The sequence below is a fragment of the Plecotus auritus genome (genome assembly GCF_963455305.1).
Source record: "Plecotus auritus genome assembly, chromosome: 2".
Lineage (NCBI taxonomy): Eukaryota > Metazoa > Chordata > Mammalia > Chiroptera > Vespertilionidae > Plecotus > Plecotus auritus.
Genome location: NC_137771.1, coordinates 228,606,874 through 228,633,146, shown reverse-complemented (window position 1 = coordinate 228,633,146; position 26,273 = coordinate 228,606,874). Strand labels below are relative to the sequence as shown.

The 26,273-nt window shown below is 58.4% G+C and overlaps 2 protein-coding genes across 11 annotated transcripts in view; both read right to left on the bottom strand.

The window, feature by feature from the left end:
- Positions 1–1,371: 1,371 nt before the first annotated feature.
- On the bottom strand, positions 1,372–8,311 carry LOC308242189 (cilia- and flagella-associated protein 298). The gene is made up of 7 exons (XM_080656048.1): positions 7,468–8,311; positions 5,694–5,861; positions 4,150–4,217; positions 3,653–3,811; positions 2,769–2,900; positions 1,927–2,022; positions 1,372–1,661 (listed from the first exon to the last, which is right to left on the bottom strand). The coding sequence occupies exons 1-7, from the start codon at positions 8,222–8,224 to the stop codon at positions 1,551–1,553; spliced, it is 1,491 nt and encodes a 496-aa protein (XP_080512174.1). The 5' UTR covers positions 8,225–8,311; the 3' UTR covers positions 1,372–1,550.
- A 1,285-nt stretch (positions 8,312–9,596) lies between these two features.
- Positions 9,597–26,273, bottom strand: part of SYNJ1 (synaptojanin 1) — a gene marked incomplete at its 5' end in the record, with an annotated part of 65,368 nt that continues 48,691 nt past the window's right edge. For 6 of the 10 annotated variants that reach the window (XM_080654537.1, XM_080654534.1, XM_080654539.1 and 3 more), the window contains 10 exons: positions 9,597–12,380; positions 14,673–14,693; positions 17,699–17,904; positions 18,007–18,124; positions 19,508–19,602; positions 19,696–19,734; positions 22,185–22,223; positions 23,199–23,351; positions 24,135–24,344; positions 25,839–26,001. In XM_080654537.1, coding sequence (XP_080510663.1) covers positions 14,676–14,693; positions 17,699–17,904; positions 18,007–18,124; positions 19,508–19,602; positions 19,696–19,734; positions 22,185–22,223; positions 23,199–23,351; positions 24,135–24,344; positions 25,839–26,001 — 1,041 coding nt within the window. In that variant the 3' untranslated portion in view covers positions 9,597–12,380; positions 14,673–14,675. Of the gene's footprint in view, positions 12,381–14,533; positions 14,694–17,698; positions 17,905–18,006; positions 18,125–19,507; positions 19,603–19,695; positions 19,735–22,184; positions 22,224–23,198; positions 23,352–24,134; positions 24,345–25,838; positions 26,002–26,273 lie in introns of those variants that run through there. The other 4 variants (XM_080654535.1, XM_080654541.1, XM_080654542.1 and 1 more) reach the window with 4 other exon arrangements.

Sequence of the window (26,273 nt, the reverse complement as noted above, 5' to 3'; positions counted from 1 at the left end):
GCAGGGCCAGGGCTCGGGCCGCAGGGGCGGACATCCCGGGGAGCGGGAGCCGGGGGCCCAGGGAGACCCGGCGGCCAGAGCACCCAGGACGGGGTGAGAGACAGGACAGGCGCACGAGCACCCGCCCGGGGCTCCCAGCCGAGGCCCAGGGCCTGGGAGCCGGCTCTGCCTCCGAGTCCACGGGGTCCCCCGTGACGAGCGTGGCGGACTGGGGGGCGGGTCCGCATCCGGATGTGCCCGCTTCCCGCGCTCGGCGACAACTTCCTCCGACTGACAGCCAGGCGCGTCGGCTCACAGGCCGGAGCCCTTCCCTGAGGCTCCAAACGGAGACTCAGTTCCCCAAAGAGGGGCTCGTCCCCGCACCCCAGCCCTGGGCCAGTGTGACCGATGGCCGGTAGCCCTGGGGGACCGGAGGCAGCGGCAGGCGCGGGCATCCTGTCTCAACGGAAAGCCGCCCTTTAGCGCTCGCAGGCGGGTGGCCATGGAGGCCTGAGCTGTTCTGCGTCTCCGCTCAGAGCAAGCTTTCCAGCAGATGATGGCGCTAGACTTTATCAAGTCCGATTGTGCTTGCCAACAGTCAACTTGCGATATTTGTTTTCTAGACATATTCACTGATTTTTGAGTTCCATCAACATAAAACTATGAAAATCTTATATTCAATAACTTAAATCACATTCCTTCCCAAGGAAAAATCTAGAGCTTTGCCGTTCAAAAACTCATCAGTTCCATGTAAGTTATCCCAGAAACGCAAAGACTTTCTGAGCCTGAACCTGAACCTGATCAGTTGCAAGAAAAGGTGAACCTCTGTGCAGGTGGCTGAGCGCAGGGAGGGGAGAGCAGGGAGGGGGGAGCAGGGAGCAGAGAGCAGGGAGGGAGAGCAGGGAGGGGGGAGCAGGGAGCAGGGAGGGGGAGCAGGGAGGGGGGAGCAGGGAGCAGGGAGGGGGAGCAGGGAGGGGGAGAGGGAGAGGGAGCAGGGAGGGGGAGCAGGGAGGGGGAGCAGGGAGGGGGAGAGGGAGGGGGAGAGGGAGGGGGAGAGGGAGGGGGAGCAGGGAACTGAGCTGAGCCTGGGAGGGCAGACACTGCTGGGAGCTCATCAGGGTCCAGGTCAGACTGCACCCACTGCCCCTCCATCTGGTGGAGCCTCAGCCAGGAGGTGACCTTCACCTGGGAACCGAGCTGCCTGCTCCAGTCCCTCCAAGAGACTGAGCTTGGCCTCAGACAGACCTGCAGGCTCAGGGAACAGGGGCGGGTGTCGGCGCCCTCTAGTGGCTACTGACGCTGAGCTTCCCTCCAGGGCAGCGGCTGGGACAACAGACCAAGGAGGCCCGCAAACGCAAACAGCCCGGGTGAAAGTGCAGGCAGCCTCTGGGAGGACGTGTTGAGTTCTGTGACCTTTAATAAATTTTATCTAAAAGCTCAAACTCCGAAACTAGGAAGCCTGGAAACCCCAACGTCTTTCCCGAGGGCTGAGCGGCCCCTCAGCGGTCACTGGCATCACCGTTGCCATGGTTACCATCTGTCCACAGAGAGGTGCGCCGGCCTGGGGAGCTTCACCGTGGCCGCCACCTTATGTCCTTCACGCCTTGGAAGTGTCTTTTCAGAGCAGTGCTGTCGGCCCACGGAGAGTTTAAACACGCGTCGTCATCGTTTTCCTCCAGTTTCTGGAAAGAGACGTTTTACTGAGGAAGGCGTTTCAGGAAACTTTTGCAACATGAAGTGACGGAAGATGAACTGTAACCTCCTCCAGCCCCGCAGGCAGGACGCTTCCAGACGAACCCGGGTGGCTGGGGGGGGGGGGGTGTGTGCCTGGCAGGACCCACAGCCCAGCCCCCTGCAGCACTGCTGACCCCTGGGGGAAGCGGGTGTGTGTGCGTGCATGTGTACACGTGTGCGTGCATGTGCGTGCGTGGACACAGGCTCCCGCACCTTGAGCTCCTCCTGCCGGCGGTGGTAGAACAGCATCAGCTGCTTCTGCTCCTCGCTGCTGATCACCGGCTCCCGGGCAGGCGCGCCCTGTCCCCGCTGTGAAGACGGGAAGAGCACGGGTTAGTCATGCGTCAGGGAAGACCAGGAGGTGACGGTGAGCGTGTCACCTGCAGAGGTTAATAGGTCGCCCACGAGTCCCGGGGCCTGGGCTTCAGCCGCCCGCGCTGGCCCTCGTGGGGGACAGACCAGGGGAGGGCAGATGGGAGCGAATGGTGGGGCGCCACGGCCACAACAGCCCCGGAGCGCCGGAAGCCCGCGGGCACGCGCTGACCCTCCTCACAGACGGCAGCCCCGCTCCAGGCAGCTGTGCATTTCGAGAAATATTTCCACTCACTGTAGCCCTCGTTCTTTAAAAAAAATATATTCTTTACTGATTTCAGGGAGGAAGGGAGAGGGAGGGAGAGAGAAACATCACTGATGAGAGAACCATTGACCAGCTGCCTCCTGCACGCCCCCCACTGGGGATTGAGCCTGCAACCCTGATATGTGCCCTTGACTGGAATCGAACCCGGGACCCCAGTCCTCAGGCCGACGCTCCAACCACTGAGCCAGACCGTGAGGGCAGCGCTCGCTCTTGGTGCTGAAATGAACACGGCAGCCGTCCCCCTGAAGACAGACTCCCGACGCTGCCCGTGGCTCCGTGTTCGCTTCGGTGGGGGCGGGGACTGAGGCAAGTTTTCCTCCCAGTCCAGGCCCCCGGGCCACAAGGAGCTGGAAGTGGAGCCTCAGCCTAAGGGGTGTCAGCGAAAAGTAAACAGAAAACGGCACGTGGACGCGCTCACCTGCTGAATCTTGACGATGATCTTGGTCTTCTCGTTCCTGCCCACGTAGTCCGACAGCTTCTTCGTCCTCCGCAGCTCCTTGGCGGCCCACCACAGCTGCGCGTCCGGCTCCGCGATGACGCTCAGCGCTGCCTGGGCCGCAGGAGAAGCGCTCAGGCCAACAGGACCCACAAGTGGTCCCCGGGAGCCAGGCCGGTGCCCTGCACGGGGTCCCCTCCCCGCCGATGCCGGGAGCCAGGACGGTGCCCTGTGAGCATGGGGCCGGCATCCAGGACCTGCCCTCCTGCCTGAGCCCCTCGGGGGCACGGACTCCCCACCTCAGGGCCCTCATCGGGTTAGCGCCCTCCCCGTCAGTTTCAGCTCCCGCCCTGACTCTGCACTTCCTGCCAGTCCACCCTCATCCGCAATGTGGGTCCCTCGGAATGGACTCGAGGCGACCAGGGGATCCCGCCGGGTCGTTAATGTGGACCCAATGGTTGTCTGCCTGCCCCTGTGCACCCACCTGAGGGAGGTGCTCAGGGACCGTTCTCCCCACAGGATAAGGAAGAACGAGACGAAAAGGGAAGAACATGAAACCGGCGGACGGGCTGGCACACAAAGTTCCAGCAAAGGGACCAAAACGTTGGGGTGCAAACTGGCACAAGTTGGGCTCCAGCGTCCGGTGGCCCCGATGTCTCAGTTCCTGCCGTGGGCAGCTGGCCACGCCTCCCCGCCCGGGTGTGAGCCACGCCCTCGGCCATGCGCACCACCCTCTAGCCCCGCCTCCCCCCACCCCACCCTCCCACCCCCAGTTCAGAGCTCCCCTCTGGAGCACAAGCTGCCCCCGGAAGAGGAGGGCGAACCTGGGGCTGCTCTGGGGCGAGCGCTGGCGGAGAGCCACACACCTGAGTGCCCGACAAGTCCTCCTTGTTTTCAAACTCCATCCGGATGGGGTCGTAGGGCGGCAAGCCCATGGGGTACACAATCATCACCGCCCCCCGCAGCTGGTCCAGGGCGTCCTTCACCATCTCCATGGTAACGCAGACGCCGGCTTCCACTTGTTTCTGAAAGGGGCAGCGGTTACCGACATGCAGCCCATCAGCGCACAGGCGTTTCCCAGCTCCTGGACCAAGCGAGGCGCCTGCCTCGGGGCTGGCTGCTGGCTCTCAGTTCTTCACAAGGTGGAGCGAGGAGGGTGCACGGGCCTCATGCCCACGGGCTCCACAGGGAGCCCCCCCACCGGAGCCGTGCATCCTGCTGACTGTGGGGCGGGAGGGTCGGGGGTGAAGGGCACAGCCGTGGAGGAAGCCAGGGCCACCCACTTGCCCCTGGAGCTTAAAGCAGCACGAAGAGGGAGGCCGGTGGGCAGGGACCCGGGACTCGGTCTCACGGACAAGCTCACCTTGGAGATCATCGCTTTGGCTTCTTCCATCGTCTTCTTCAGGACTTCCTTCATCTTTTCATTTGGAGCTACAGAAACGGAGGGGGAGACGCCGCCGTTAACACTCTCCGAGCGCCCCAGCCTTCATCGGAGGCGGGAGGCGGCGACACGAGAAGCCTGGCCTCGGGGAGGGATAGGCGGCCGGCCGTGCAGCCCGGGTGGGTGCCCCAGGCACAGGGGCACAGGGGCACAGAGCAGGAGCTGAGGGCCCAGCACACATGTCAGCCGCGTGGTGGCCGTCTCCCTGGCCACCGCTCAGCGTGATGGCAGCGTCACAGCAGCCACGGACGCTGCTGAGACCGGTTGGGGGGCGCACCCCAGCACAGCTTTACAGAAGCAGGTGCGGTGGGTTGGGCTCGGTGCCCAGAGCTGCTCAGCCCTAACGGGAAAACCGTAACCTGCAAGTTTAGGAGCAAAAACAGCGGAGACGGAATGTCCGGCCTAAGGGAGATGCCACGGTCAGACCTTACGGCCTCGAGGACGGTGCCCATCGGACACGGAAATACTGACGCTCAGAGCTCTGTCCTCTCACTGGTGCAATTCCTCCGGAAAGCAGTCTCTCCGGGCTGAGAGCGAGTTTAGGCCGGAACAGGCATGGAAGACAAGCAGCCAGTTTCCGGGAGAGGCCCAGGAAGCGCTAGAAATTCCTGTTATCCCCAGTACACGTGTTTACATAGGAAATGAAAAGCACACGTCTGGGGAGCGCGTGCGCACACACATCTAGGGGAGCATGCGTGTACACATCTAGGGGAGCGCGCGCACATGCCTAGGGGAGCATGTGTGTACACGTCTAAGGGAGCATGTGTGTACATGTCTAGGGGAGCGCGTGCGCACACGCCTAGGGGAGCATGTGTGCACACGTCTAGGGGAGCATGCGTGTACATGCCTAGGGGAGCGAGCAGACCGTGCAGGACACGCTGTATCTGTGCCCCTCGCGGTGTGTGGGGCACAGAGATACGTGGTGACTGCTGATGACAAAGATGTCACGGCTGCTGCTGTGCAGGTGCAGAGGGACAAGCGTCAGAGGAGTCACCGCCCGCTCGTCCGTCCTTCAGACCCGCCCGCTCAGGCACCACTGACCGGCCGCGTCCTCTCCTGGGTGCACCCGAGAGGGTGACGGAGCCCCAGGGGGACCTGGAGCTGCCATCACGGCCTCTTTCCCACAACCCTCTGACGAAGCCGGTTCTGCCCATCGGAACAAGACCCTTCGATAGGTTTTCAGTGATCCCCCCAACACGCAGGCTGCACCATTGAAATCGCCAATTTACACCATTGTGACCCACAGAAACGGCAACTTCACGTGGCTCACTGATACATAGAAGCTAGCTGCACCCAGACAAGAAGACAGGCGCCGTCTTCAGCCCTCACCCCTCACCCCTCGGGCTGGCGCGTGCACGAGGCGCCTGGCCAGGGCTCCCCGACTACGTGGGCGACGCTGAGCTGCTCCTGACCAAGCCCGCCTCGCCCAGGCGTGGGTCGGCACGCGGAGCGAAGAGCGCGGTTACCGTGGCCGTTCCTGCGTCCAACGTCGTCCTTTTTGAACACGGCGCCTCCGCTGGGCACGCACTTCGCCCCCCACTCGTCCCTGAGCTTCAGCTCTTCAATCTGCTCGTCGGTCAGGCCTTGCATGTTCGGAGGCAGGAATACGCCGTGTTCCGCTAATTCTTCCATTTCTTAAAAAAGGAGGAAGACCACCCGTGTCCACCATCGTCACTGACCCCTGTGCCCCCGGTTAGGGTCTGCCCGGCGGCTCGGGGTTCCACTGAACAAACACTTAGCTACCCGACGCATGCCAGACCCGCATGTGACCTCTAGCACATGACCTTCCCGTCCGCGGTGAGTGGAGGTCGCGGCGGGCGCGGGCCGAGCCTGGCCTGTGTGCTGTGCTGTCCTTCCCGGGGCTCGGGAGGCACAGACAGATTCGCCGCCAGTCTGACCACACCCCCCCCCGCCCCCCCCCCCCCCCCCCCCCGGCGCTCCGCTTTCCCAGTCTGTGCACACACCCTCTGGGTGATTTACCAACACCCCGTCTCCCCCAGCTACAGCTGTGCTAGGCGAGGCTGGCTCGGGTCAAACGGCTGCTATTTCATAGACAACTTTAGAAAAATACTTCGCAAATAACTCATGTAAGTCCAGCCCGTGGGAGGACTGCAGGCAGCTGGCACCTGGGAACAGGAGAGACAGGCCAGGTCCCGGTTCCCTAGGGTCTCGCTCGCTATTCAGATGACGGCTGCATGTTTTCTGTTCCACATACATTCACTCCCAAAGCAGCCCACATTTTAACCCACAATATTTCCCTCCTTCCTCCCTCCCTCCCTTTTTCCTCCCTTAATAGACAGGGTCACAGGGACCTGGGCCTTCCCACACCCCCGTGGAGACACCGCCTGTGGTGTAACTGCATGGAGTGGTCGGACCCTCCCCCCTGCCACACACACACCCTGAGCCCCTGGGCCGAGCAGCTGGCCTCGCCCCCCTTGCTTTCCCTGCCCGGCGCCAGGCCTGTCTGGATGGCAGGGGACAGTGGCCACTTGTAGGGCCCTAAGTGCTCTAACAGGACGGCATTCAGCGCCGCGTTTTCAATGGACAATTTTATAAAAATAAGTCTGGAGTCCCTTTCTCCCCCAAATGCTTTAATTCTAAAATAACATTTACTGTGGGGCTTGTTTTGGGGCAAGGACATTCTATGAGTAAATGACAAGTCCACTTCATGACGACAAGCCACGCCCCTCGGGAGCTCCCAGGGCACAGGATCCCATGTTCTAGGGACAAACTCGTCTGGAAGCGTCACGCCAAGCTCCGGGGCCGCCTGAGAAGGCAGCTGCCGGCTGCGCTGGGCCATTCAGATGTGATTAAAATGAAACCAACTTCAAACGCCGCTCCGGGCTGCGCCCATTTCCATCGCTCAGGGGCCCCTGCGGCTGGCGGGCGCCTTACGGGGCGGGGCGTCCCGAGGGGGGTGGGAAGGGGGGAGCCCTGGCGCTGGCTCAGCCTGGAGGGCGGCCCGGGCAGGGGTCCCCCCCGCAAAGCGCTCCACTCAGGGGTCTCCAGCACCGGCCACTCTTTTCAAACGCCAGCGCTCGCCCCGTCTCTGGGGTCCCTCCTGGCGCTCTTCCCTCTCCACCCGGAAGCTCCAGGGGGCTCCCCGCAGCGCCCCGATCCTGGCCCGAGACACTCCTCGGCCCCCGGCTCTCCGAGCATCGCTGGTGACCCCCATTTCAAGCCCGGTTGCTGCTCATCGGTACAAACTTGACTCCCGCCCCCCATCCCCGCAGGCCCCACCTGAGCAGAGGCGCTGCACCTTGAGCCGCGCATTGTAGACGCGGGTCACCTGCTCCGTGAGCTCCCCCAGCTCCGCGCTCCCCGGCGCCTGCAGCAGGAACTGGCTCTCGTCGCCCCGCTTCACGTGCAGCAGCACCCATGGCGGCCCCTCAGCCCCGCGGGGACCACTGCCGCCCGACGAACCGCCGCTACGCCGGAACCCGGGGTCGCGAGAACAGCACTCGCTCCCGGAAGTGACTGTTGCCAGGAGCAACGAAGAAACACAGCGTCTTGGGGGGTTGGCGGGGGGGCGGCTGCTTAAGTCCAAACCCGGGGTCGGGAAGCTGGGCGCGCGGGAGAGCCGGCGACCCAGGCCTGGGGCAGGTGCCGCGGGCCAAAACCCGCACGGACTCCTGGCCCGACCGGCCCGCGGCCTCGCCCCGCCTCCGGAAGTGAGTGTTGTCTGGGCAACGCTCCCAACAGACGGAGCCGCGGAGGCAGCGGTTCGCCCAGTCCACCGGGAGGACGGGCGGGCGGGCGGAGGCTGTGGGGTCGGAGCGGGCGGGTGGTGAGCGCGAGCGGGGAGGTGAACGCACACGGGCGTCGGCTCCGCGGCAGAGTCCTCGTGCCCCGGTGTCAGCAGCACTTCCGCCTCCTGCAGCGCCCACTTCCGGGAACGCCCCGCTGCTTCCGGTCCCGACGCTCGCATCCCCTGTGGTTGACGCTCCGCTGGTCCTGGGCACCCGGGGGCCGGGGGACGTGTCCGCCGCGGACGCATCCGACCCGCACGTCCCCGCAGCTCCGGGGGCTGCCGCCCGAATCGCCAGCCGGCAGGCCCTGGTCCCTGTGGTCTTGCAGTGCGTGTGCCACAGTGACGGAGAGCGACAGCGAGCACGGACCAGGCAAATTCCAATAGGGTGCGAGGAAACCCGGTGGAGGGACGCCTGGAAGGGGGGAGACATTTGCTGAGTCCCTGACAACAAGGCTCGCCCCCTGGCTTGCTCCCGGGAGCGGCCACGCCACGATGGACTGACGTGAATAGTTCAAGCACCCGCCGCGTTCATTCCGAACCTTCGGCTCTCCCCGCATCAGCATCCTTGCGGCTGGTCCCAGGGGCCGAGGGGCGGGGTGACAGTCAGCCTGGGAACGCCCCAAGCCACTGGGGCGTGGGAAGGCTGCTGGCCAGGCCCCGCAGCCAAGCGGTGGAGCCCAGGGGGAGAGTGTTCACCTCCCTCCGGCGCTGCGGGGGCAGGGCCACCCAGACCCTGGAGCAGGCGGTGCCGCTCACATTGGCAAAGGCCTCTGTCCTTATCGGGAAGGCCCAGTTCTCCAGGGGCACCTTCCTAGCAGTAAAAGGAAGTGACTATTGGTACACACACTCTGGAGGGATCTCCAGAGAATGGTGCCGAGTAAAAAAGCCATCTCCAAAAGGTTACATACCATATGGATCCATGTCTTTTTATTTTTAAAAGTATGTTTTTATTTCAGAGAAGGAGAGGGAGATGGAAGCATCAATGATGAGAATCATGGATCGGCTGCCTCCTGCATGCCCCACACCAGGGATCGAGCCTTCAACCCAGTTACGTGTCCTGACCAGAAATCCAACCATGACCTTCTGGTTCATAGGTCAATGCCCAGCCACTGAGCCAGGCTGGCCAGGATCCATTTATATAAAATTCTTGAAGTGGCAAAATTACAGAAATGGAGAATAGACTAGTGGTTACCAGAAATTACGGACAAGGGAAATGGTGATGGGACGGGAGGTAGTGGGAAAGGGCAGTGTGAGGGAGGGCCTTTGCAGAGATGAAAATGTTCTGTATCCATGTCATGCCCTGGTTGTGGTACTTACTAGTCTTGCAAAATGCATCCACTAGGGACAACTGGGTAAAGGTACCTGGGATCTCTTACTTCTTACAACTGCATATATATCTAAAATTATCAGAAAATTACAGAGTAAGTGCACGGGCTTCTTGATGATGATCACTAATCTCAATATCTTTCTTCTTAAGAGTATTGAGAAGTAAAATGGATGAAAAGAAGATCTTGAATTAAAACACCTGATTTGACAACAAGAGTTAATCCCCAAATGCTACTAACTTGTACATGTCAAGTAAAGGTCAAGTCTTCCCTTCTGAGCAACGTAGTCGATATGGTAGAGAAGGTCTATTTATTTCATATGACAGCACATCTCACAGGATATGTACAGAATGTATACCACTGACTGTAATATAGACTTCTATAAAGTACAGTTATAAATATCGTGTGCCACATAAGCAATAAAGTTCTTACATATAAACAGCAATCTACTATCGAGAACAAAGAATTCACAGAGCTCCCCAGTGTCTAAATTCTGCTCTGTTTTTAATAGAACTGGTAAATATTTCAGTAAGACACAGAATGATGGCCAGTTATCGGCAGCGTACCTTTAACTTCCACAGCTTTGTGCACTTCCAGCAACTTGCCGAATACAGTTCCCGGATCAAGGCCGCGCTGCTGCACGGTGTGTTTCAGGCAGTAGTGTAGGTTCGCCGGGAGACTGCTCACAGAGCCGCTGTCGTAAGGAATTGTTTGGCTAATAGAGAGCAACACCACACACTGATCACACAGCAGCTAAAGCCACAGTTTGGACAAGTTAGTTCACATTTGAAGCAGACCGCTTAGAGCAATACTGCCGTGTAAGGTATACTGATGCTGCGATGCTTAGAACCTCAAGAAGCACAACAGAAAACTCACAAGCGTCACTGGCTGTTAACGGAGAGGGTTACTTCTATAAAGAGAGGATGCCGATAACATTTAAACACTTAGAAAAGCAGTTTCCCTAGGGATTTGCTCTCTGTGGCTAAGTGCAATGCAGTTCTGTGCTTTTCCACGTTCTCACCACGGACCCCGCTTCCTGCTCTCCCCCGACGTGCATCGGTAAAGGTTCCATGAGGACACGGGGTTTAGGTGGACATATCCAACGCCTTATAGAAAGGAGCGTTAATGTAAGTCTTACTGGGTACAGAGGCCTTTAGCTTACATTTACAACTAAACAACTGCCCAAGGATTTTCTCATTGGGATTACTTAATGATATCAAAATACTCCATTCTGTAAAAATTCCGTGTACTTCATAAAAGCGGGGTCAGTGGGTGCAGCAGAGCAGGCGAGAGAATCTGCAGCCTGGAGGGCGCCCGGAGAGCTTCCAGCAGCACCCCGGTGGGCCCGGGCCCGCAGCCTCTTCAGGGAGAACAGACCTGCAGGGAAGACCCAGTGCAGAGCGCACCCCCCGCCCCAGCTGCTCCCCCAGCTAAGGAAGCTCCAGAGGCAGAGCAGCAGACGGGGTGGAGGGGTGGAGTGGGGAGCGGGCAGCACACACCTTCGTGTACGGAGAGGACACTTGGCGCTGAATCTCTCACTGAACCCACGGCACGTGCCTTGCAGACACACACGCCACCCGCTCCTCGGAAAGGGCTGGAGTGTCTGCAGGACAGGGACTGAGACGTGCTTCCCGCTGTCAGGGGCCAGGATGGACAGTGCCGAGGGGGGGAGGGTGTGCGCGCAAGGAGAGAGAACGCTGTTTCAGGAGTGAGGATTGTTCTAGTTTTGGAAAGAAAATTAAAGAAATGTCCAGATTTCACTGACAGCCGTCCTTCTGATAATGAAATACTGAAAAAAGAACTCTCAGAACTTTTCGATACAGATTTGGTCTGGGTCATGCCCTGGAGTTTAGGTGACGAGTGTTAGAATGTGTGAGTGCATACACCACACGTGTGTGCACATGTGTGCACTCACTTTCTTTAAAGCGATGCCTCCCAGATTCCCGTTTCGGCGTCCCGCGGACAGCTCTTTGGTGACCGCTCGTGAGGGCAGAGCCGGGCCAGCGGGAAGCTGTGGGGCTTCCTGAGACTCTTTGGAGACTCACCAAGGATCTGAGTGGGGTCTGCTTTCCAGAGGAGTTCTGAGCCCTTTGTACGGCTACTGCTCTCAGTTGTCCAAACAAACACACCAGAACGCCAGTGAGTGACGAGAAGCGTTTCCCTATTTCCAATATACACATACTCCATCTCTGTACACGTGACACAGTGGCATTTCTTGACATCAGTGCAGGAACAGGACTATTGCACAGAATGAGTAACAGTGCTGGTTCTCGCTCTGCCCAGCACGCCGGAGCGCTGTGGCCCGTGGGCTATCTTTCTGTGAAGTCTAGAGCGGGGGCCACCGGGGCCAGCGCGGTGAAAGGGTCGGCTGGAGGGGCGGGGCCTGCGGGCAGCGCAGAACCGGGAGGCGGGGGCGGCCTCCGCGAGGGCAGCGCACAGGGGGGGACCCCTGTCCCTTGACCCCAGTCATCGCCAAAGGTCACGCCTGGGCCGGAGGACGGGCCTGGCCGAGGGCCCAGGGAGTCCGGACAAGCTGCCTTGGGCTTCGCTCTCACTCCAAAGTCCTCTTCCTCGAAGGTCACCCACCCCCTCGGGGGGCCGGCGCTCCCTGGGGCCTGGGCCTGCAGGTGAGAGCTGTCCTGAAAGCTGTTGGGCTGAGGAGGCGGCTGGCCGCTGCCCTGGCCCCGAGGTGGCCCGGGAGGAGGGAAGGGCCACGCGGCCGCCTCTGCGTCCCTGGACGGGCCTCGGAACGGGTTGGTCCCGTCGGCAAAGAGGTCTGGGCCAGGGAAGGTCGGGGCAAACGGGTTCGGAGAGCATCGCGCGTTCTCCTGGGATCTGCTCCGCGCCGGAAGCAGAGGCAGTGCCGGCGCGCAGCTCCCGGAGCTCAGGATGCTGATGTTACTCTGGGTTGCAGGAGGCAGGGGGACCATCCCCGTGGGGCCCGGAATGAGAACGGGGGCGGGGTGCGCGGGCGGCTGGGCCTGTGGCAGGGCAAGCAGACTAAGTGACAGGTCTTCAAACGGGTCGCTCTTCGAGGGCGATTCCAGTCGGACGGCGGGGACGCCGTTGGGTTTCACCTGGAAAGAAGCAGCACGCACAGTCAGAAACACACACCTGAAGGGACACGTTCACTGCCCACACGCCCTGAGCTGCCTTCCTGTCTCAGCTGCTCTTGATTTGGGGGCAGGCGTACAAACTTAGAAAACAAAAAGCAGCTGTGTCCTTGTTACTCTGGCGGGTTAAGATAAAACAGCTGAAATCTTACTCGTGAAAAACTCCCAACTAAGTAAATCCATCTGTTAGACAGAGCTTACTTCGTTCCTGCCAGTACTGATTTGGTACGTGGAATCGTACGGAATCGGCGAACGAGTTTTGCTCATGCCCAGTTCTCCGGGACGTCAGCACGCACTGGAGAACCCGTTGATGCTCAGCCCGTAACATTCCAACCCCCACCTGTGACGACGACGTGGTTTCATTCTTCTTACATCCGTGTTCCGTTACGGCTCATGTGCCAGGGAAATGCAGTGCAGGGATGGGCATGAATTCCCAGTGCACTGGCATCCTGAGCGAGACCTCTGGCCTTTCCTTCCCCTGGGGAACGGAGCGGGCGCTGGGGAACGGCGTCCCGCCTCCTCTGCTTTCTGGAGTGCTAGCAGGTTCTCCTTTGTGGAAGCAGCTGTGAGCGACGGGACGTCTCCTTCACGGACCCGCCTCATCTCGTCCAAGTGTCCCGGAGCGCCCAGGGGTGCGTGGTAACCATCACGCCATGATGGCCCGACACCACTGTTTGTAAGCCCCGTCTCCTCGGTACGTTAACTCTGGGAGCACAAGGGGGCTGTGCCCGGCGTGGTGCCCGGGCTGGAGGTCAGTGTCCGGCTTCCGCGCACACACGGTCGCTCGGCCTGTGCCCAGGAAGCCGGGGAGGGAAGCGCAGCGGGACTGAGCTCGGTGGCACCGTCTCCAGGGAACGAAGCTAGGATGCCAGCCACAGGGCAGAGCAGCTCGCGGGCACTTCGCTTTAATTTGAAAACGAGGAGGATGACTTGGATGCCAACGCCTAACTTAGAAACAGCACAAGCCTCTGGGTTGAAAAGGCGAGGCGAGGAGAATTCCAGCTCAGGATGTGCAGGTAACACAACGGAGCGCTACCGACATGAACTCGGCTGTTAAGCCAACAGCTAAAGGTTCACGGGCCGCTGAGAACCGGGCGGTCCCCCTCCAACGCCCGGGGCCTCGGGAGCAGGGCCTCGGGCAGAGGACGGGACGGCGCCTCCGGAGGGGCGGGGGTAAGTGGGCAACTTCAAGTATATGAGTGTCTGGTCCCATTGGCCTACAGCGTACTTTACACTTGAACAAGTAAGTGTGTTTTTCTTGGAACAATGACAATAAATTTGTAGAAAATGAGAGCATGGACAGGTCTCAGACTCTAACCCAGGGGTGGGCAAACTTTTTGACTCGAGGGCCACAATGGGTTCTTAAACTGGACCGGAGGGCCGGAACAAAAGCATGGATGGAGTGTTTGTGTGAACTAATATAAATTCAAAGGAAAGGAGCGGAGGGGAGAGCAAGAGAACCCTCCGCTCTTTCGGCTCCGCGGGCCGGATAGAACAGCCGAACGGGCCGGATCCGGCCCGTGGGCCGTAGTTTGCCCACGGCTGCTAACCTGTATTCTGAGCAACTAGAGGTAAGCGGGCTCATACATGGAAATTACTTCAGAGACATCATGAAGTTAGTCAACTCCATATGCCAGTAACGTCTGGGTTGTTTATGGTTAACACAACAGAACAGAACAGGTCACGGGACCCGGTCTCCATGGCACACATAACAGTCCACACGCAGATGCCACAGGGAGGAGAACGGAGGGGCCGGGCGCACATGGGGCGGCCTTTCCACAGAGACAGGTGTTGGAGGGCCCTTTAAACAGCCCTGTTGTGAAGTTAACTTTCCATCTTTCTAACCATCAAGTCTTCCTTACTAAAAACAATCTTGCAACTAAAATTATTTGAAAAACCTTTTTCCAAAAGAAACCCAAGAAAAGAATTAAATATGCCAAGAATCAATTTAGTTTTGCCAAATAGACTTTCATATACATAAAGCTTACCTTATTGAAGTTATAAGTTTTAGTTTTGTTAATTTTCATTTAAAAAAAAAAACAAAGCAAAATATCATAAAGCATAAACAACTAAAATGGTTCCTAAAAATTCAAAATACTAAGAAAAAAAGCAGGTTTGATGATATGAGAACAGAGTTTATTAATGGAACAGGTAGCTTAAAAATGGGTGAAACTTAGATGTATGAAGCAGCAGATCCATACATCTATGCGCTGCGACAGATGAGAAGCAGGTAGGAATTGAGAAATAGTCCGATACCTGTTACCCTGACGGCCGCTCCTGCTTGGAGAGAAGGAACAGACAGCAAAGGAGAGTTAGGAGGCGCCCGGAGCCCACCGCAGCCCTCGCGATGCGCTCCCCAGGCGCCCGGCTCACCCGGAGCAGTGACGTTGGCAGGTTGTAGCGTGAGTTCAAGCAACAGTTCCAACTTATTTTGTCATTTTGAACAAAAATGTGTTGCTGAATTAGGGCTCCAAGTTCAGGTGGATTACTAACCAACGTATTTCAGGTTTATTCCAAAAATAATAATCCAAATAGGTTTTCAAAGCTCTAAAATATTCTAAGCAGCCCATCATGGATGAAATGTTTGCATTCCCACCCCCCCCCCCCGGCCCCCCGCCCCCCGGATTCAATGATGAGAGAGAATCATTGACCGGCTGCCTCTTGCACGCCCCCCACTGGGGATCGAGCCCGCGACCCGGGCATGCGCCCTGCCTGGGAATGGACTGTGATCTCCTGGTTCACAGGTCGACACTGAGCCACCCCGGCCGGGCTCATGTGTGCTTTTATGTTTCCAATACTTTGCAGATTTGGGGCAGAATTAATAAGACATAAAAGTTACTAAATGTTCAATGCTAAGGCTATTTCATATTATCAAAATGTCAAATAGGTTGTATTTTAAAATCTCATCCTTTGAACTTACAGCCACTGCAGGAGGTTCTGAGTTACAGATGTTTGTTATGTCTTGAACAGGCGTTATTCTTACGGTTCAAAGTTCAAAAGGAACACGAGGTAAAGCACTTCCCCTTCCTCCCGCTTCCAGCATGTTCCTCCCGGGAGGCCCCAGGACTCTGTGAGCCTCCACAGGACAGTCTACAAAGAGCAGGGCCCTCGCCCCCAGGGGTGGCCGGTGGTGTGGCCTGGTGGTGTGGCTCAGTGGTTGAGCACGGTCCCATGCACTGAAATGTCGCTGCTCGATTCCCAGTCAGGGCACATGCCCAGGACGGTAGGCACCACCCCCCACCGTGACATCAATGCTTCTCTCTCTCCCTCTCCCTGCCTCTCTCTAAAAATCAATTAAGACTTTTAAACATACATATACATATATATCACTCATTGATAATAAAGTATATTTTCATTATCAGAAACGTAAAAAAAGGTGTGTCTGCGTATATAACGTCCACAGGATTAGACATCAGAGACTGAGGCAGAAAGAGCACTTAGAACTTAAAACCAACGTCCTGGGCAGTTTCTGAGGAACCGAATACAAGATTCCGGAACACACCTCCCAGGCCCCGCAGGGCACGCGCTGCCTGCCACGAACCACGGCCACGCCACTGAAAACCAGGCTCAGAACGAAGAGGACCAGAAGGTGACCTCAACCTCCTGTCCTCCTGTCCCAGACGACCTTCCGCGGAGGCTGCCTTCCCTGACAGTCTGCTCCCGGGCGTTTTCCGGAGCAGAGAGCCCTCACCAACGTGTGGCCAGGCGCTGTGACCGTAAGCGAAACCGCGTCGGAGCGTGAGACCAGTTCTACCCGCCACAGGCCACTGACACGCACAGAGGCCGTGCCCAGGGCACCCCGGGGGCGTGGACACGGACCCCGGCACCTGCTGCCGCACACCTACTCTCACGCTGTCGACGAGCCTTAACCGTCACAGAGCTTTGGGAAGGGGTTCGCTTCGCCCTGGATGGGCGTGCGCTCTCTGTCCTGGAACAAGGCCGGCCAGCTCCGAGGCGGCGAGCTGGGAGATGAAACGACGCAACAGCGCCCCTCTCCCCGGAGACGGAAAGGCTCATGGCCACGGACGTCTCGGAGCGACACCAACCGTGCTCACAGGGTCTTCAGGACCAAAAAGCTGCAGCCCGCGTGGAGGCATTAACTAGCGTCAGAGCACGTTATTCTCTTGACTGTATGTCCTGCTTCAGCTTTTACAAACGTGACCCATGGTCTGAGTATGCTAACTGCTGACAGTACTTACAGTCTTAAGAGTCACATCTACTTTAATGTTTTTTTCACTGTGCAGAAGCATAAACTTAACTTCTGCCAACTAGGTGGACACACTCAGACAGCTGTAAGAATAAGTGCAAATACAACTCATACATGTGCTGAAGGGACGATGCCAGTACGTAACAGTTCTGTACTCTAGACTCTGCCAAGGTTAAAAGCAGACTTAAAACCTGACACATTCTTGGGCCTTGACGGCATTTTCCAGTTAAAGCTTCAGGATAGAATGAAATGTAAGGCCACCTAATAAAAATGTGCTTACTGAATATAAATCTTATTTCAGTAATCTTTCTGAACAGATGTAACAGAAACCAAGTACAACAGCACCCAAATAAAATACAACAATTCAACCCGCGTGACTGCCCCGTTGAAGTAACTGTGATGGACATGTCAGTGGTCGCTGCAGGCGCCGCCCCTCGGGCACACGCGAGTCCCTGTGCTGCTCTCACCCTCTCCAGCCACCAGGCAGGGCCCTCCTGGGCGCTCTACGCGGGGGCAGAGTCGGATGGGGCTGCCTGGGTGATGAGGCCTGCTGCCACTCCCACCACCTGAACCCCAACAGGACAACTGTCTCAGCCCCCTAGGACCCAGGGCCCCCAGCGAACCCGGGCAGCAGCAGCAGGAGTGTTCTTACGGGACACGAGCCCCACGCCACGGTCAGGGCCGCTCCGACGGTCTCCCTCCAGGAGCGGAAGCCCGAACTAATTCCCTGGCTGTGAAGCGCAGCGGAAAGCCCACTGCCGCCGTCCATCCTGATTTGTTCACCGCCCGCAGTAGTGAGGCACTGAAACAGTCACAGACACTTTCAAAGCCGACAAGCCACTTGGAAGTCCCTGAAGTACCCACGGAAGGCTCACGCTGAGAAACCTGATCTAAGCAATAGGTTGAACAACAAGGCCAACCCTGACATCCATGTTATGTGCCTAGTCCCAGACGTCAAAGGACCCTCACGGGCTGAAGTCGCCTTAAGGAGCTATTCCTACTGAAGGGAGACCGCCGAGTCAGTGTCTATGTGTTAACGGAGATGAGCGTGCTCAGAGAGCGCCACGGGACTCACCTGCGGCTGCGCCGAGGGCTCAGAGGGCAGGTTGTGGGAAGACCTGCTCCGCGGCGGGGGCTGGGGTGGCGTCTCCAAGCCGGGCTGGGGGGCGGGCTGGGGGGCAGCCTGAGGCAGCGGGGCTGCTGTCGGGACCAGGGGCTCCTGCATCTTTGGACCAGGCGGGGCGGCCTGAGGCTTCAGGGGCTCAGGAAGGAGAGGTGAACCTAGAAAGTCATGTTCCGAGTCAGGTGTTGCCTGGGAAACCGTGCTTACCCCTCTCTGCACAGAGGCTCGGGGCCTCTGGTAGATGTCGAGGCCGTGCCTACCTCTGGGGACTTCGCAGGCTCTGCCCTGGCTCTCGGCAGCCGGCCTCCCAGCAGAGGCCGCGGACGCCCGGGCCTGGCTCTGCGGGGCGCTGATCACCCCGGCGCGGGGCGGGATCGTCTGCACGGGAAGGAAGCACATGCCATCAGCTCAGACACCCGCCCCTGCACCTCCTCTGCTTCCTCTCCTCTCCTCCTCCCTGGCATCCCCATGGGCAGGCTCGCGGCTCTGGTTTACAGCCCCCCCCTCCCCACCTTTAGAGGCTGCATTTGTGTTTTTTAGTTGACAACGGGCCCTGTGCTGTGTGGATGGAGCTCATAGAGCAGGGGTGGGCAAACTTTTTGACTCGAGGGCCACCATGGGTTCTTAAACTGGACCGGAGGGCCGGAACAAAAGCATGGATGGAGTGTCTGTGTGAACTGATACAAATTCAAAGTAAAGGAGCGGAGGGGAGAGCAAGAGAACCGGATAGAACAGCTGGATCCGGCCCGCAGGCCGTAGTTTGCCCACGGCTGTCATAGAGGCATTTCATCTTCAAAGCGCTTCTGTCTCTATTTTAAGTCCAGAGCAGGCATGGCTGCGCTTCTCAAGGCCACGAGCCAGAGAACAGAGCCAGGCTCACCCGCAGGGCAACAGCTGCGGGGCGGTCCCTCCCCACGGCCACGCCCCAGGCCGGGCAGGTGCAGGGCCTGCCGCTGGGGAAGGGGCTTCTGCAAACCCAACCGAAGCGAGACCCGTTCTAGCACAGAAGGAAGCGCTCTGCCCTGACCACTCGAGCCGGTCAATTAGATGTATGGGCGACACACTGGGAAGACACAGCTCTTTTTCAAACCCTCACCCGAGCACATTTCACACTGATTTGGGGGGGGGGGAGGGGAGGGGGAGAGAGAAGTGTGTCAGAGTCAGTGAAGAGCCATTTGCCATCTTTCTGAGAACAGGAGAGCGGGCAAGGAGGCTGTGGCAAGCTCCCACAGACAGGAGAGTGACGTTTAGGTTGGATGGTAAATAGAGCCACAAGAGAAAAGACAGAAATCTCTAGCTTAGAAGTTCTATGAGGGGTCTGATTAGAAATTAGACGTGGCTTGTTAATTTCTAGTTGTTGTAACAGGTCCCGGTTCCCGCTCCCGCAGGCCGGGCCACTGACCAGCCCACGCCACTGACCACTGTCCACTGCCTTCCTCCTTCTTTACATGACTCCCATCCCGAGCGCATTTTCTTCGGGTGAATGAGGGGCAGCTGCGCGGATAAGGGAGGGCGTGGTGAGCGCATCGGGACAGCCCCTGCCCCGCGCTCCGACACGACTCCTTTCCTGGAATCTTACTAACCGATGGGTGTAAAGTCCTTCTTAGTGAAGGGGGGCTGTATCCTCCTCAGCCCCTCAGGAAGGAGGGTAAGAGCTGCCCGCACCTCCCTCACAGAGGCAGAGGCCTGGACGGTAACCCCTGTGGCTGGAAGCAAACGGACCTCGAACCCAGCCCCCCGCCCCTGGCAGGTGCTGCCTACCGGTCTGGTTGCGCCGTGTCCAGCGGGTCCTGGGCCCGCGAGTCCCGCGGGAGGGGAAGGCTGACTGCGACCTGGCACAGACACCCCACGTGCCTCTGGGGGTTAAAACAGAAACAAGAAACTGTCACTCACACCCCCGTCCAGTCACGGTCTCCTTCGAGAGAGCGGCTCCAGCCAAGGGCCTTTACCTAGACTTCCTCTCCGCGTCGCTCCGGGGCTTTGGGGCGCTTTGAGGCGGGAGAGAGAAAACCGTCGTAAGTGAACAGCGCAGCACATGGCCCGGCCCGGGGCTGCGGTCTCTGCCCGCGGGAGCAGGAACGGGGCTCAGTGGTGACAGGGAGTGGCTTTGGGTAACGGCGAAGGTCATCAGTCCTGAATGCCCCGAGGGCTCCTGAGCGCACAGACCCGCTGACAGGGGCTCCGACCACACGCTCGGGACGGCAGCCGGGGCGTCCTGATGGGCCAAGGGCCTGGGAGGAGCGCTGTGGGGTTTCTGTAACCATCCACGGCTAAGGCCGAGGCAGGCCGCCTCGCTAAGGATCTGCCTCAGGGGAGAAGTGGGCCACGGAGAGGCAGACCTCAGGGTGACTCTTTGGAAAGGAAATTGTTACATGAGACACATCAGCCCCTCGGTGACTGTCATCAGAATGAACGGCTTCTCCTCTTAATCGTCTTTTAAGCAAATTTAGTTCCGCATCATTACCGATAAAACTGTTATGTGAAATCACTCACAGATAATTCCTGGACCTGAATTAACAGGGCTTATCTATAACTATTAAAAGCTCAGGGTTAGCATAGAACATTTCTAAATATCTGACTTATTCTGACGAGGATTCTGAAAGCGTTTTTCTTAAAATAACGTACAGTCACTTCACACCCTGAGCGTGTATGGAATAGATATGAACAGCATGACATGGCACAGGCGTCGCAAGGAAAGGAAGGGCGCCCGCGGGAACCGGGCACCCAGATTGCAAGGAAAGAAGGCGACGAGGGCACAGAGGGGGTGCTCGTGGCTGCTCGCCTCCTGCACTGGAGGGGCTGACGGTGAGAGCGCTCGGCCCACGCGCAGCCCCGCTGCCCCGGCCTGGGAGCGGCCCCGACACCTTCTCAGAGAAGAACAGAAGCCGAAGCCGTGCGGGGCCCCAGCAGAGCAGCCGGCCGGCACACAGACAGCGTCTGCGTGCAACTGACTTTCGCCAACAGGCTCTTTGTCTGCGGTAAGCGCCTTCTGACGTGTCAGGACAAACCAAGTGACGCAGACGCCTGCCCACCCGCCTCCCGCCCTGGAAGAGCGGAGGGAACGGGCCTTCTGTCTGCACGGCCGCTGCAGGGGGAACGGGTGCGAGGAAAGCCTCTGCCGCCTGCTCACCTCGCCCCCGAGGGTCAGAGCTGACCCATGGGAAGAGCTCCAGAACTCGACGGCCCGAACGGGAAAACTCAGTTTGAATTTCATTTTAAATTTCTGAGACTACGTTAGTCTCACAGAAGTTCATTTTGCTTCCTTATTTCTAAAAAATTCTAGGAGTACTATAGTGACTTTTTCTAAGCTTACTGCCTTAAAAGAGTTACTGGTTTATAGGGAAAAAATGCACAAATACTGCCTACGAAAGAATTAGGAAGCGAGGCAATTTAAAAACACTAAATCGGATTTCTAAGTTGGTAATATGATATACCTTTTCACAAATTCATTAAAAATTTACTACCTGCCCTAGCTGGTTTAGCTCAGTGGATAGAGCGTCGGCCTGTGGACTGAGGGGTCCCGAGTTCGATTCCGGTCAAGGGCACATGCCTGGGTTGTGGGCTTGATCCCCGGTAGGGGGCATGCAGGAGGCAGCCAATCAATGATTCTCTCTCATCACTGATGTTTCTATCTCTCTCCCTCTCCCTTCCTCTCTGACATCAATAAAAATATATATATATAAAAAAAATTTACTAACTACTGGTTGTTTTCCTCATTGAAGGAGAATATAAACAAAATTACCAAGGAAATAAAACTAAAAGCAGGAGTTTGAAACAGGAAAAACTAGCATTTCTCTGAGTCCATGGAAAAAGGACCACCTAGCAGTATTCTGCAGCTGTAATGCTGAAACAATTTAGCAATCAGATATGTACCTTCAACTGAGCTCTGGCGTTTTCACACAAACCAAATAAGCTATATTTAAACCCAAAGTGATTCGTTTGCTAATAAAAATTGTCCTTATGTTTAGAAAACGGAGGCGTGAGATCCACGACAAGTTAAGACAAGGCCACGCGGAAGGGAGGCTGTGTCCGGATGGCGATTCTGCCGGAAACGGAGCTCGGGACGCCCTGCCGTCACGGGCGTGTGGGCTGCTGGACGAGGCTGTTCTGCGGTCCCTGTGCTGAGCCCTCCGAAGCCAGCATGGTTCTGGGGAGTGAGCCTTTGTGGCCACACTGACACCACTTACGAAGGGCAAGTGCCTGCGGCCTGGTCAGTAACCCCCGCTCCGTCCGGGAACGAACAGCCTGTGCGGGCTGTTACTCATAACACTGAGCTCCAGGCCTGACTGAACAGGAAGAGCGGGAGTTTGGAGCCGTTACAAATATAAACGTCATTCGCTTTGACTTTTATCAAACACACCTAATGCCTTTCAGTTACAGGGGTCAAACTCCAAACGCCAAGGCCACGTGCGCATGTGATAACAAACATGACGGTTACCTCCAAGCTCCTTCCTGGCAGGTGCAGGACTCCTGGCCCCTGGGCCACCAGGACACGCAGCAGAGAGGAAACGACAGAGTAAAGCGTGAGACGCCGGATCCGCTAGCCCTGACCCCAAGCACCACGCAGGAGCTATGGGTTAGTATCGTGGTATGACAAAAGCTGTTATTTAATGCAAGCACTTCTAGTAACTCCAGCAACAGCACATGCTTATTTAAAAGAACAGTTAGCCCTGACCGGTTTGGCTCAGTGGATAGAGCGTCGGCCTGCGGACTCAAGGGTCCAGGTTCGATTCCGGTCAAGGGCATGTACCTCGGTTGTGGGCACATCCCCAGTGGGGGGTGTGCAGGAGGCAGCTGATCGATGTTTCTCTCTCATCGATGTTTCTAACTCTCTATCCCTCTCCCTTCTTCTCTGTAAAAAAATCAATAAAATATATTAAAAAAAATAAATAAAAGAACAGTTAGCCCTCCCTGGTTTGGCTCAGTGGATAGAGTACTGGCCTGCGGATTAAAGCAGCGGTTGCCAACAGGTGGTCTGTAAGATCCGAAAGGTTGGTGACCTCCGGACTAAAGGGTCCCAGGTTCGATTCCAATCAAGGGCACAGGCCCAGGTTGTGGGCTCAATCCCCAGTGGGGGGCATGCAGGAGGCAGCAGATCCATGATTCTCTCTCATCACTGATGTTTCTATCTCTCTCCCCCTTTCTCTCCGAAGTTAAACATGTAAAGCTTCACAGTACATATGTATGTTCCCTGGGTCTGACTCTACAGAAGTCAGCACACGGCATCCGCCAGCAGCAGCGACGCGGGCTCTCGCACACCTGGAGAGGCAGCGACGGGAGCCTAGTGGGCAGCGTACCCAGGGCCGCACCGCCACGTTCTGCGGAGAACAGCGAGGAAGTAGCAGCCATGACAGAAGACAGTAACATCTAGAAGCTGAGGCCTGATGCGTGCAAAGCATTTTAGTCGCGGGCAGGGCTTTCTGTCCAGCAGGGGGACACGGTGGTCTGTTACCTGAAGGCGGAGGTGGTCGCTGCGGGGGCGCTGGCCGCGCGGGAGGGGCCCCCGGGCGGGGAGGCGGCGGCCGCTTGGGCTCCAGGACCTGCGGAGCATCCTTCTGGGCCTGCGCGGCCGGCGGCGTGTCCACGGGAGAACCGGGAAGAGCACCTGGGGAGAGGAGAGCAGGGTGTGAGCGCGAGGGATATGCTTCCTGCATACGTACTGTGCACGCTCTATCCTGTCATTCCCTCAGTCTGGGCTGTAGCAAGATGACATGCATGTTAGTGTCAGTAACGTGTGCGGCTGTGCCTGTCACAGCGCTCCGGTGCCGCCGAGCAGCGATGCCCGCTCCCGTGGACGCTCCCCACGGGCCGAGCCTGTACCACAGCCCGGCAGGACGGCACAGCTGTGTGGTTGCTGCAGCCGCTGAGCAGCAGAGAGGAGAAAAGGGAGGCTGGCTTTTCTCTGTGCTTCCCTTGAACTGACTCAGCGAGTGGAATGGCAAACCAGACGCTAATGGCCCGGAAGACAATGCCAGTGTGGACAGCCATCTTTCATGAGACAGAAACAGCTTCCACAGACGGACCTTCCGACCGTGGAGGGCTGACTACAATTTCAACGCGAACGTTTGCTTTGCCTCTTCCCGTTTCACGTGGTCACAGAGGCCACGCGCGGCTGTAGCGCTAAGCAACCAGCAGGCTCCTCACTGCCACGGGGACAGGCGTCAGTTAAGACGGGGACCGGCCAGGCCCAGGAGGAAGATGAAGTCTGCTATTGTTTCCACGTAGGGCGCTCCTGCAAAGCGCCCCCTTGCGTACACGCGAGCCTCCGCCCACCTCACAGGAACACAGCCCCGCAGTCTCTCCCCGGGAGCTCGAGGACGGGGTGCGGCCACCTGAACCCGCCCACGGCGCCAGGGAAGGCCCCCAGACCCCGGACCCCAATACACACTCTGTAAAGACGGCTGCCCCGGAGTCCTGGATGCGGTCCGGCTTGGCCTGATGGGCAGGGAGGGCAGGGGGCTGTCCGCTATGGTGGGCGACTGGCAGGGGCTGGTCCGCGGGGAGGAGCTGGGGGAGGCGCCGAGGCCGGAGCCCGGGGCCGGCTGCAGGTGCTGGGGGAGGGCCTCCTCCACCTCGGCGCTGTAGTCATCCACGTCCCCTGGGGAGACAAGGGCAGGTCACCGCCGGCCTAACGTCCTCAGACGTGTGCTCACCAGCCTGGTTTAAGGGGTCAAGTACACAAAAGAAACGTTCTATCTGACACGGAACCATGCACGGGTCACGCATGCAGGCGTGCATGGACATTCATGGGTATGGAATAGAATCAGCACGAACACTCGGACAGGAGACGCATCTCAGCAACAGGCCGTGGGGACCAGCCTTGGCCTGGGCTGGCCTGGGAGTCCACGTTCCACTGGGCAGGTGACCATCTACTGCTGTCCCTCCACCTTCCCAGGCTGTGGCGCGTCCCCGCCCCGCCTCTCCCCCCCCCCCCCGAGCCTCCGCACTAGCCTCCCGGTGCCCCAACCCCACCCTCACAGGCTTTCTTTGCTGTAACTGAACTGGCTCTCCAGGCCTCCGTGTCTCCTGACCTCAGGGCTGCCAAGTGGGGCAGGGCGTCCCTTGCAACCTCACCGAGCTGCAGAGCACGCGTCCTCATGGACTAAAGGCTGTTTCTCTGCGGCCCTGCCATCCGGAGTTCACTTCCCACCCTGCACCTCGCCGCTGCCGCCGTCTGCAACCCCCACCCTTCCTCCACACGGAACCCGCCCAGGGCGAACTGACAGAGACACTGTACGTGACACCTTTCGGGTGAACCAGAGGCCGCGTGGACAACCCTCCAGCAACCTAAATACCCTGGTCTTGTCCTTCCTCACCCACGGACACTCTCCTCCACTCCGAACGCCCCCCAGCCCTGCACTCCCTCTGAAGTAACAGACTGCCCACACCTCCGACCGCCACCTCCCAGCTTCTCAGTCTCCCCAGTTTCTCTCCTTTCACTTTTCAATCCTCACCCAAGGATATTTTCCCATTGATTTCTAGAGAGAATAGAAAGGAGGGAGGGAGGTAAAGGGGGGGCGGGGGGGAGAGAGAGAGAGAGAGAGAGAGAGAGAGAGAGAGAGGAGCATCAATGTGAGAGAGACACATCGATTGGTTGCCTCCTGCACACGCCCCAGTGGGTCTGGGCCGGGGCTGAAGCCTGCAGCTGAGGTACGCGCCCTTGACCGGAACTGAGCCAACCACGCAGCCAAACCGGCTAGGGCTGAGCCAAACGTCTTTAAGGAGCACCTGCAGACCCTGCACGGCCACCTCCATCCACACCCCCACTCCCCAGCATCTGGCTCCACCCCAGTGGCTCTCAGGAAGGCCCCCAGCCCCTCTGCTATTTGCTTCAGGGACAAGCTGCCGCCTTCTCGCCTCCTCTCTGCGACACGGGACATGCTGACCACTCCCTCTCGTTGCCATTTCGTCCCTCGATTTCTAAGCCACTGCTTTCTCTCGGCTCTGACGTTCCTAGAGCTTTCTCCGCATTTTCCTTCCGGGGCAGCCCTCCTGGCCTCCGCTTGGTCTGCTCCTCGGCACACGGTTCCAGGGCCGGTCCCTCCGTCTCTGCGGTCCCCGTGGCCTAGGAGCACGCGTGCCACGAACAAACCTTCCAGGTCGAAGTCTGCCGCCACCTCCGCGTCCTCGCCCAGCAGCGTGGAGCTTGTCGACGAAGGCAGCGGGACGTTAATCTTCTCTAAACTTATTTCTTCTTCCAAGTTCTTGATCCAGTCCGGACTTTTCAAAGTGATGGTTATAGTCCGGCCCAGGAGCTGGGTGAGCAGGAGAGACATAGATGGCGGTTCATTGGCATGGAAACGGGTTTACTCAGACCAAGGCAGCACACCTGCTCCACACACGCTGACCCTGACCCAGTTCACACGCCCCCACTCTCCCGTGAGGAGCTCGTGCTGCTACAGCTCAGGCCTCTCCCCAGGACACAGAGCCAGTGTTCTCTGCTGTGGCCAGCGTCTCCCCCACCGGGTGCGAGTTCACCCACAACTGGCTGCAGAGCGTGGCGCTCCCTCTGGCTTTGAGCCACGTG

Excerpts from the sequence above, each read along its gene's own strand:
- LOC308242189 (XM_080656048.1), bottom strand. The coding sequence starts at position 8,224 with ATGCGTCCGCGGCGGACACGTCCCCCGGCCCCCGGGTGCCCAGGACCA. Across the intron at positions 3,812-4,149 it reads CCAAAGCGATGATCTCCAAG|AAACAAGTGGAAGCCGGCGT; the intron begins GTGAGCTTGTCC and ends TGCCCCTTTCAG. Across the intron at positions 2,901-3,652 it reads AGGACTTGTCGGGCACTCAG|GCAGCGCTGAGCGTCATCGC; the intron begins GTGTGTGGCTCT and ends CCTGCGGCCCAG.